This window comes from Oncorhynchus tshawytscha, linkage group LG04 (assembly GCF_018296145.1).
Source record: "Oncorhynchus tshawytscha isolate Ot180627B linkage group LG04, Otsh_v2.0, whole genome shotgun sequence".
Taxonomy (NCBI): Eukaryota; Metazoa; Chordata; class Actinopteri; order Salmoniformes; family Salmonidae; genus Oncorhynchus; species Oncorhynchus tshawytscha.
Genome location: NC_056432.1, coordinates 38,367,398 through 38,378,445, shown reverse-complemented (window position 1 = coordinate 38,378,445; position 11,048 = coordinate 38,367,398). Strand labels below are relative to the sequence as shown.

The window sequence follows — 11,048 nt, the reverse complement described above, 5'->3', positions numbered from 1 at the left end:
TGGCCAGACTGAAGACGTTTCTGCCCTTGGGAAATAACATTTTAAAGGCTTGGCATTAGTGAGAAAATGTTGCAGTTCTAAAGCTAATTTCTTGCAATTCTACACATATTGCCTTGGGCAGAGAGAACATTTAGCAATTTAATGCTAAAATAACTGTATTTATGTTCCAAATAACATTTTGGGAGAATACATAAAACAACAGCCAAACATAATACGATGCAGCATATCTATTGTCACCTTGCCTCTTTTCTACTCTGGAGTGTGCTTGGGTTTTGTTCAGAGAGTTTGTAGGCTGGCCCATATTTGGACATACTTTACAGGTGAATACAGGTTGCTAAATTGGGTGTGCCCTTGTATCTTCTGACTCAGAGGTTCCAAATAGATTTGTGATGAAATTGCATCACAGCGCTTCTTGTTTCTCTAGTTGAGCAATACCACCCTCAAATAGTTGAACCAGATAAAGACCAGTTTCAAAATAGTTGTTGTCTAACTACATACATTGTTGGGACTAATCATTAGGCTTGCTTCACTTGTAGATGAAGTGTTAGTCTACACCTGTTGTTTACGAAGCATGTGACAAATAACATTAGATTTGTAGTTGTTTTTGACAGATCATGATTATGAATGCAATTATATTGTCCCTGTTATCATACCTAAGCTTTGGCAAGTCTGTCACTTGAACAAGGAGCTCTGCATGTACAAAGATGAGGACATTTCTTGACAAACAAGGTTTGGATGATCTCATAGACATTCTTGGATTATTTCCTTTCCCTTCTCTAGTTAGTCATTAATATGAACCTTTTTGAAGATATTCCCTTGAAGGGGAAGTGATTTATTGTCAGGACTACAATGTCATATTGTGAGGAAAGATAGACCTAGGTTTATGTACCAAATGCTATTCCCTACTTTTGACCAGAGCCCTCTAAAGTACTGCACTATATGGGGAATAGGGTGCCATTTGAGATTTACACCTCATTTTTACAACAGTAATTTCCTCACCAACTTTGGCTACTTTCCTTTGATGTTATGGGTGTCTAAAGTAAGCTTGGTGAAAACTGGATGACAATGTTTTTCATGCGTGCTTCATCTTTATCTAAGGTTGTCCTCCTAATCTGGGCCCTCAACCCCATGGTGGCAGCTCAGTCTGGCCTTAAGTTGACACAGACAGGAGGCAGCGTCAGAAACTTGACACAGCGGGACATCTCATGCCGGGAAAACCTGGAGTACCCACATGACAATATCTGCTGTTTAAACTGCCTAGCTGGTGAGACAAATAGAGATTTAAGATTCAGTCTACTGAGACCAGTGTGTGCACTTGAAATGGTACACTACTTTGGCCTTGTATTGACCATGGTTATACGACTATAGTAATTCATGTTCAGTGTCAAGTTTCTGCTGTATGGACAGGTAGGTAAGACGCCTGTTTGGATAACCCAGTAACTCTTGTTTCTCTATGGCCTCAGGTACGTATGTCAAAGCGTACTGCACACGTGCCTTGGAGAGAGGAACGTGTGAGGCCTGTGAGTTTGACACATACACTGAACATGGCAACGGACTACGACAGTGCTTAAAGTGCACCACGTGTCACTCAGGTAATTCTGTTGAACAAGTTAGCCCTTTTCAAATTCAACATGATCCATTAGAATGAATGACAAATGAAATGGCTGGGCTCTGATCTATCCCATGTCTGATTATTATTATTTTTTTAATAAAAAGAATTGTGTCTTTAACATTACAATTTCTGTATGTTCCTCTCACAGATCAGGTGACTACGAAGGCATGCACCATCACTCAGGACAGAGAGTGCCGGTGTAAACCTGGGTCATTCTGTGCTCCTGACCAAGCCTGTGAGGTGTGCAAAAAGTGCTTAAGGTATGTCCATAGAATATGTGAACATACACGCGGATGCTCTCAAACTAAATCTAGCCTAACCTCCATTTTTACTTCATTAGACTGTTGTGTAGACGTTACTGCACAGTGGTGACTAGCTTTTCTATACATGGCATTTATTCATCAATAAATAAAATCGAATTAAACTGGTTTTAATGTGGCTTTGAAAATGATACTTTGTTGAAACCCCCATTTATCTCAGATGTGAAGAGAGTGAGGTGAGGCTGAAGAACTGCACTGCTACGTCCAACACTGTCTGTCAGACCAGACTGCCCGCACCCAGCACCATCCCAGGTACAAGACCAGGTACAGCAGACATCCCCTTGCTGCATGCTCCGTTGTCTCCTGTTTATTACTATGGATTAGGATTTTGTGTGTCAACGCAATAGAATATTATGATTGTTGCGTATATTTTGGGAAATTACTATTTCTGAATTTCAAGGGGCGTTCTGGGATTCAAGCAACGACGAATTGTCAACCCTGCCACTTATTTGGTCAACAGCGGATGGATGGGGTTGTGACATTAAACATTAATTTCTCTCTGTTGAAACAGCAGGTGTTGGTGTGATTGTGGTGGGAGTACTGGGTATCACTGCTGCAATTGCTGCTGTCTATTTGAAGAGGCGAAATTGCTGTAAAAGGAGAGGTAAGGTCATCTATATCAAATAAATACCTTTTGCTCTTTCAAAAGTGAAGTCTCGGGATGCCTTCCAAATGGCACCCTATTGCCTATGGGGCCTGGTCAAAAGTAGTGCACTATACAGGTAGTAAGGTGCCATCCAGAGGGAACAGAGCCTCAAAGCTCACGTGTCAGCAGTGATGCACTTAAAGCTGTCAACAGAACATGTCAATATTGTACCTGAAAGTAAAGTGCCCTGTGTGTTTCATACTTCATCTGTTCCAGAGTCCCAGAATAATCCCAGTGAGACGCTGAAGATTGAGGTGGTGAGTCAACCGGTCTCATTCCAAAGTTATTTTCACATTCGCGGTGTCAGACTCAATGGGGCTGATCCCGACTTAGGAATTTGTCATTCCTACACATGCTTTTCCTATGCACTTCTCAGTATTTGATATTCAGACTTGCCTTATTCATTCGTGTAACATTCTCTGCAGGTGTGACTACCTTGCGCACTCTGAATACATCTAATTCAACTGCTGAATAACTCCCACTTACTGGCCAACAGATTTTCAATGGGGTTTTCAGCCATCCCTTTAAATACGGTGTACCTTTTTCAAATTAGACTCAAATTAGACTCAAGAGAATACGCATAGAGAGAAATGCGCGTGATAAGGGAATTACATTTACGCACGCTTAACTCTGGTCTGAATCTAGGCCAATCGGCACTGCATACTGAATTAGATGAATTCTGATCAAATTGCTCAGACGAGCTGATCGAATTTTTAAATTTTTTATTTTACCTTTATTTAACTAAGCAAGTCAGTTAAGAAAAAGTCTTATTTTCAATGACGGCCTAGGAACAGTGGGTTAACTGCCTGTTCAGGGGCAGAACGACAGATTTGTACCTTGTCAGCTCGGGGGTTTGAACTTGTTGTGAAAACATGGCAAAGTACATTAGTGAACAGCAACAAATGTGCCTCATTAGACTACTTATAACTTTTCATATCTTGTAGGATGATCAAAACAACAGGTCAATTGAGGAGAGGCAGAACAACCGGAGTGCTGTGCAGGATGACACACGGCACCGTCTTTTCCTGGAGCTGACCCAGGAGGTGGGCACCAACGCCTCCTCAGCCGATGAGGACAATGGACTGGGCGACAGCCTCCACAACACCACCAACTCCTCCCAGTCCAGTTTGTCTGCACTACCCTCATCCTCCCCGCTTTCCAGCCCTTCGGCCAAGAGGCAGCCAGGCGCTGTGGCTACGGTGAGAGCAGCAGCACAGGGCATGCTCATGCGAACCTGTCCCTTGTCTTCTCTCAATCTCTTTTCTAACCACATCTGCATTGTTTCTTTAGAACTCCCATCCTATTCTGGATCTGGTCTTACTTTCTGTTCATCTTTATTTTCTCTGCTCGATATACAGTGCATTCTGAAATATTCAGACCCCTTGACTTTTTCCATGTTGTAGCCTTGACTTTTTCCACATTCTAAAATGGATTGCATTTTGTTTTTCCCTCACACAATACCCCATAATGACAATGTGAAAACAGGTATTTATACATTTTTGCAAATGTATAAAAAGCAATAAAAACAGATGCCTTATTTATATACGTATTCAGGCCCTTTACTATGAGACTCGAAGTTGAGCTCAGGTGCATCCTGTTTCCGTTGATCATCCTTGATGTTTCGACAACTTGATTGGAGCCCACCTGTGGTAAGTTCAATTGATTGGAAAGGCACAAAACCTGTCTATACAAGGTCCCACAGATCTGGGTAATTGTACCAAAACAGTTCTGCAGCATTGAAGGTCCCCAAGGACACAGTGGCCTCCATCATTCTTAAATTGAAGATGTTTTAGAACCACCAAGACTCTTCCTAGAGCTGGCCGCCTGGCCAAACTGAGCTATTGGGGGAGAAGGGCCTTTGTCAGGGAGGTGACCAAGAACCCAATGGTCACTCTGACAGAGCTCCAGAGTTCCTCTGTGGAGATGGTTGTCCTTCTGGAAGGTTCTCCCATCTCTGCAGCACTCCATAAATCAGGTAGAAAGGCCAGACTGAAGTCCCTCAGTAAAAGGCACGTGACAGTCCAGTTGGAGTTTTCCAAAAGGCACCTAAAGGACTCTCAGACCATGAAAAAACAAGATTCTCTGGTCTGATGAAACCAAGTTTGAACTCTTTGGCGTAAAGAGTTCGTTCCAAATGCACTGAATTCATTCCAAATTAACTGTACTTACTTACTGTTTGAAAGCCACAGTCTGTCTGACGTGTATACAGCATTAGTTCACCCAATTCATAATTACGCTCATGGGCAAATGGACCCCAAACAACCGTGTCCCATTTTGAAGTAGAGCTACTCCCTTTCCACCATCCATCTTGATGAAGACTTACTAGGCAGATGACTTGCTAGGCAGTTTTGACACTTGTTTTTGAAGATTTAATTAACCATTGCTAGTGGCCAGGCCCAAGCACATAAATGTGATTTATAGATGCAAATGCAGGGTCGAGGAAAGGACGGAATAAGGCCAGAGACAAGAAGTCCAGAGCTGTTGTTGAGGTCCTTCCCTCCTGCACAACCCTCCAAGAGCCAAACTTCAGAGCTAATGCAGGGGCCTCGTTTAGGAGCCTGACTTATGATTTACGACTGATTTTAATTTGTTTTCTAGGAAGATGTCCTTCTCAGAAAACTTGCTCCTTTGAATGGTGAGAGTATACCCTCTATATTTTATGGATTTAGGCTAGTTAACATACTAATATTATTTAGCCTTGTCTATGACCCACTCTGCTCTGCTTGATTAATACAGGTGGGCTTTGATGTCAGGGCCTTGACTTTTATCTTTTTTATCTTTTTTATTTTTAGGTGACGAGTCCTTGAAGAAAAGTTTTGAACTTTTTGAAGAGCTGGATGTTTACTACCATAACAGATTCTTCAGGCACATCGGACTCCGTGACAACGCTATAAAAAGCACTGCACACCTTCATCCTGAAGAACGAGTCTATGAACTGTTAAACGTATGGTTGGAAATGGTGGGCATGCAAGCCAACATAAATGACCTAATCAAAGCGTTACTTTATTTGGACCAAAAGTTATCAGCAGAAAAGATTATTTCTAAAGCCATTGAAAATAGTTATTATGAATATGCAGTAAATTAATATGCAGAAAATAAAATTGCGTTAGGAAAGTATAAAGACCCCTTCCCCTTTTCCACATTTTGTTACATTACAGCCTTATTATAAAATGGATTAAATAAAAATCTTCATCAGTTAACAAACACTCCCATAATGACAAAGCCAAAACAGGTTTTTAGACGTTTTTGCAGATTACTTATTTGCATAAGTATTCAGGCCCTTGCAATTGAGCTCAGGTGCATTCTGTTTCCATTGATCATCCTTGAAATGATTCTACAATTTGATTGGAGTCCACCTGTGGTAAATTCAATTGATTAGACATGATTTGGAAAGGCACACACCTGTCTATATAAGGTCCTACAGTTGACGGTGCATGTCAGAGCAAAAACCAAACCATGAGGTCAAAGGAACTGTCCGTAGAGCTCCGAGGCAGGATTTGGTCGAGGCACAGATCTAGGAAGGGGTACCAAAACATTTCTGCAGTATTGAAGGTCCTCAAGTGGCCTACATCATTCTTAAATGGAAGAAGTTTGGGACCACCAAGACTCTTCCCAGAGCTGGCCGCCCAGCCAAACTGAGCAATCGGGGGTCAGGGAGGTGACCAAGAACCCAATGGTCACTCTGACAGAGTTCCTCTGTGGAGATGGGAGAACATTCCATAAGGACAATCATCTCTGCAGCACTCCACCAATCAGGCCTTTATGGTAGTGGCCAGGTGGAAGCCACTCTTCAATAAAACTCCTGCTTGGAGTTTGCCAAAAGGTACCTAAAGGACCATGAGAAACAAGATTTTCTGGTTTGATTAAACCTTGAACGAACTCTTTTACCTAAATTCCAAGCGTCACATCTAGAGGAAACCTGGCACCATCCCTATGGGGAAAACTTGGTGGCATCATTCTGTGGGGATGTTTTTCAGTGGCAGGAACTGGGAGACTAGTCAGGAATGAGGAGAAAGATGAACGTAGCAAAGTACAGAGAGGTCCTTGATGAAAAGCTGCTCCAGAACGCTGAGTAAAGGGTCTGAATACATGTGATATTTAAAATTATACATTTGCAACAAGTTCTAAAAACCTGTTTTTTGCTTTGTCATTATGGTGTGTGTGAGAGAGTTGGTTGAGTGGGGGAAAAACCATTTGAATTGATTTTAGAATTAGGCTGTCATGTAACAATGTGGGAAAAGTCAAAGGGTCTGAATGCACTATGTTCCTGCTTCTAGGGAGTTCTGGGGAAAATACCCAAAATACAGACAGTAGGAGTCATAACTGAGCCGTATATGTGATTTAGTTAAATGATCTCCGGTACTTGCTGCGACAGGCCTATTGTCTGGCTGTTGAATCAGTTCACTGTGCGAAACTGCAGAGGGAATGATAAGTTATGCACATGCTAGCGACTGTAGAGCTCCTGGTTGTTGAGTAAACACTGTCAACTGTAGTAGAAGGGAAGAATATACACTGGATGTAGTCTACTGTGTTGTAGTGGTCAGGACACCATGAAATGCATGGACCATCCTGAATGTATTTTAAACACCAGGGGTGCATCCCAAATGTCACCTTATTCCCTTTATAGTGCACTACGTTTGACCTGGGCTCTGGTCAAAAGTAATGCACTATATATAAATATGGTGCCATTTGGGGTGCCCCACCAGTGGTGTGTGTCTTTACGATTCAGCATAGAATGTTGTATTAGAACAGTTGTATTTATTTATTTTTAAATTTAAAGGACTGGTAAATGTGTATTTGCCCATAAGGTTGTTTTCTTATGTTGGTCCTGTAGAGACAGATCTATTGATGCTGAATATTCTGTACAAACTATAGACTTTGTTTTGTCATGAAATAATGCTGCCTTGTTTTCCTCCATAGTACTGTCTTCACACACTGATAATAAGTCCTATTGCTCCTTAAGCAAATCATGTATGTTGAGTGATGTCTATCAAACGAAATAAAGCAACAATGTTTCAGTGTAAGTGTTAGATGGCACTGACATTTTGAAAATGAGCAATGTTGCACAGATCTGTGTTCAGAGCAGATAACTCCACCTAGTGGAAACTATGGAAATAATTTTGTCTTCTGCTGTTTTAATGATGATGATCTTATATCCTCAGCCTTTAGTCCTGTACACTGTATTTTGTGATATCCTCCGTAGTATTTATCATGGCCTCTTTCAACTGATGAAATTAGTTAAGTTACTCTCCCAAGACTGCGTTCATTATTTCAAATACAACTGTCTCTGCATTATGTTCTTGTTATATCTCCTCTGAAGTTTAAAGATCTTGTCAGTATACCCTTGAGTTGGAGCCAAAGTGCAGTTGCCAATGGCAGTGTCCCTTTTAATTTATAATTTCACATTATTTATGTAGATGTTCTTTACAGTGAATGTTATTTTTTAAGAACAATACAACAAGTTGGATATTAATGCATCAGTTTTGAAATAAAGGTTTTATATATTTTGTGCTCTTTTCAAAATGTCTCTAACTAGAACCAGATATTGCTAAAATGTTGCCCAAGAATCAATCACATGATGTCACTAAGCTTACTCTTTGTGACATCTTAGCGATATAACATTGATTGTTATTTGGTTGACATGTTCTGTGATGTCATAATTGTGTGTTGTCCAAAATGTCATTCTGTTTCAATACATTGTTAGAAGCAAGACGAGGAGGTAGAGAGGAAGGGTCTCTGCTGCACCTGCACTCGGTATGAGGATGGCAAAGAACGCTGGGGCATTTGACCTCAACAGCTGCACCGTCAGAGAGCTCATGCAGCAGACTGGCATTTCCTTGGGCAAGGCCAGGAGACTAGTGTGCTTCAGGAACCACAAACGGAGGTGGGCTCACAGTATAGAGGCTGAGAGGAAGGCCTTGGCAAGGCCATCCCGGAAAGGAAACAGAAATAGGCATAAAGTGGCTTCTCAGAACAGTACAGCAGGTGGCAGTGGCACACAGCTCCCTACCCATGTGTCTGTAGCTACAGGGCCTGACCCTATCCATGGGTCTGTAGCTACAGGGACTGACCCTATCCATGGGTCTGTAGCTACAGGGACTGACCCTATCCATGGGTCTGTAGCTACAGGGACTGACCCTATCCATGGGTCTGTAGCTACAGGGACTGACCCTATCCATGGGTCTGTAGCTACAGGGACTGACCCTATCCATGGGTCTGTAGCTACAGGGACTGACCCTATCCATGGGTCTGTAGCTACAGGGACTGACCCTATCCATGGGTCTGTAGCTACAGGGACTGACCCTATCCATGGGTCTGTAGCTACAGGGACTGACCCTATCCATGGGTCTGTAGCTACAGGGACTGACCCTATCCATCTGTCTGTAGCTAGAGGAACTGAGCAGGAGGAGAGCACATCATCCTCACAGAGCAGTAACATCACAGCTAATCATGATCCTGGGGAACTGGGACAAGCAAGCCAAACCCCATCTCCAGAGTCCAGTACACATCGAGAAAACATCAAGGGTGATGATGAGACACTGGACTTTAGAAACATGGATCTCATCAAACAGAGACAATTGTCTACTGGGGGAGACGGTGTCATCCTAGTCGGCATCAGAATGCCCAGTGGAAGAGTACTTGAGGACAAGGGCACAGGATCCATGCGTGAGGGACACGCTGCAGTACGCACCGCTCCCCGACGCAGTGCTCGCCTGAGACTGAAGAGACTTACACTCTCTCAGAACTCAAAGCTGGTTGAAACAGAGAGAATCATGATGTCCCTTCATCAGCTTTCAAAACCTCTCAATCACGGTAAAGCAACTCGATTCCAATTACCCATCTTGAAGCCTACAGATTCTGCCCTCCAGAGCAGGGGTGAGTGTGCCTGTAGTTTAACTGAAGAGTCTCTACGTGGCTTGGACTTGGACAAGAGGCAAAGTAAGGCCTGTGATGTACTTGACAAGCAGCACTGTGGGAAACATGGACGGTGCCCAGCATCTCCCTGCTTGGCAGATGAAGCAGAGTCTTCTGGAAATACAAGGCTTGTAAAAGGATTGGTCGACAACACACAACTGGGAAAGAGGAGGAGAAGCAGCAGGAACAAGTTCAGGAAAGAAAGTGAAAAGGAGGAAATGGAAGAGGAATCTCTTGACTTTTGTGTCATTCAATGATTTTGTGACATTCTTGATTTTGAAAATTATTGTTATAAAATGTTATTTGGAAGCAAGTGGAGACTCATCTTTGGACCGTTTATTCAAGTTGACTTTACTAATGTAGCACACAATTGCTTGTACAGCAAGATACAGTATAATATATATATTTTTTTTTTACAGTAGAATGCAAAGTTGATTTGTGTCGGGCTACAGTTTGCTATTACACTTGATAATTACTGTAGTTAACCTAACATTTTGTAAATTATCCCAAAAAAATATAGTAAACATAACAGTATCTACTAGCATAGTAATTTGTAAGTATTAGTAGTATCTGTAAATCTGTAACCTTCGTTACTTACAAGTGATGCATTTCGAAAAAGGTTATCAATTCAACCACTGTATGCTATTAGTAAATCAGTTATTAAGAAGTACATTTTCAAGATGGAGATTTAGGTCTGCTTCTCTTCATTCTCACAACACAATCATCTTAAAGAATGTTACACAAAGCCCTCTTCAAATCTATCCACAAGCAGTCTGTATGTAATCGATGTTCAAAAGGGACCACATCCAGCATATTTAGATGTTTATCTTGCTCTTTGAAAATGTTGTCAAATGTGTCTGTTTTTGATTTTAGAAGAAGGGATGGAACAACTTCAAATTCTTGATGTGTTTGCATTTGATACTTTCTCCATAAACAGTCAGCCAAAGATCTGCCATGATTAATAAGACATCTGCAAACATACTGTACATGGACAATGATACTTTAGGTCCTTTACTCATCTGTTGGAGTGACGTTTCCTTGTCGAGTTTAGGCCCATACTCTTCATGAGTTTCACTTTTGCAGTTCCTAGATTCTTATAAGAGGGCAAACTAGTTCTAGGACCATGGTATTTGAGAGTTTTCCTACTAACATATACAGACGCACGATAACATACACACTATACACACACATACACATGGATTTTGTGCTGTAGATACAGTTGAAGTCAAAAGAGTCATTAAAAAAAGAAATTCAACCACTCCACAAATGTCTTGTTACCAAACTTTTGTTTTGGCAAGTCGGTTAGGGCATCTACTTTGTGCATGACTCAAGTAATTTTTCCAACAATTGTTTAAAAACTTAAAAACTAAAAAAAATGATTTCACTTATAATTCACTGTATCACGATTCCAGTGGGTCAGAAGTTTACATGCATTAAGTTGACTGTGCCTTTAAACAGCAGGAAAAATCCAGAAAATTATGTCATGGCTTTAGAAGCTTCTGAAGGTACCACGTACATCTGTACAAACAATAGTCCGCAAGTATAAAAACCACGG

At 41.5% G+C, this 11,048-nt stretch overlaps 1 protein-coding gene across 2 annotated transcripts in view; it reads left to right on the top strand.

Moving 5' to 3' along the window:
- Positions 1 to 5,867, top strand: part of hdr (hematopoietic death receptor) — a 6,512-nt gene extending 645 nt beyond the window's left edge. The window contains exons 2-10 of one of the 2 annotated variants that reach the window (XM_024417915.2): positions 1,099 to 1,264; positions 1,464 to 1,592; positions 1,761 to 1,872; positions 2,093 to 2,184; positions 2,444 to 2,536; positions 2,795 to 2,835; positions 3,523 to 3,777; positions 5,177 to 5,213; positions 5,371 to 5,867. In XM_024417915.2, coding sequence (XP_024273683.1) covers positions 1,099 to 1,264; positions 1,464 to 1,592; positions 1,761 to 1,872; positions 2,093 to 2,184; positions 2,444 to 2,536; positions 2,795 to 2,835; positions 3,523 to 3,777; positions 5,177 to 5,213; positions 5,371 to 5,663 — 1,218 coding nt within the window. In that variant the 3' untranslated portion in view covers positions 5,664 to 5,867. Of the gene's footprint in view, positions 1 to 1,098; positions 1,265 to 1,463; positions 1,593 to 1,760; positions 1,873 to 2,092; positions 2,197 to 2,443; positions 2,537 to 2,794; positions 2,836 to 3,522; positions 3,778 to 5,176; positions 5,214 to 5,370 lie in introns of both variants that reach the window. The other variant, XM_024417914.2, reaches the window with a different exon arrangement.
- The last annotated feature ends 5,181 nt before the right edge of the window (positions 5,868 to 11,048 follow it).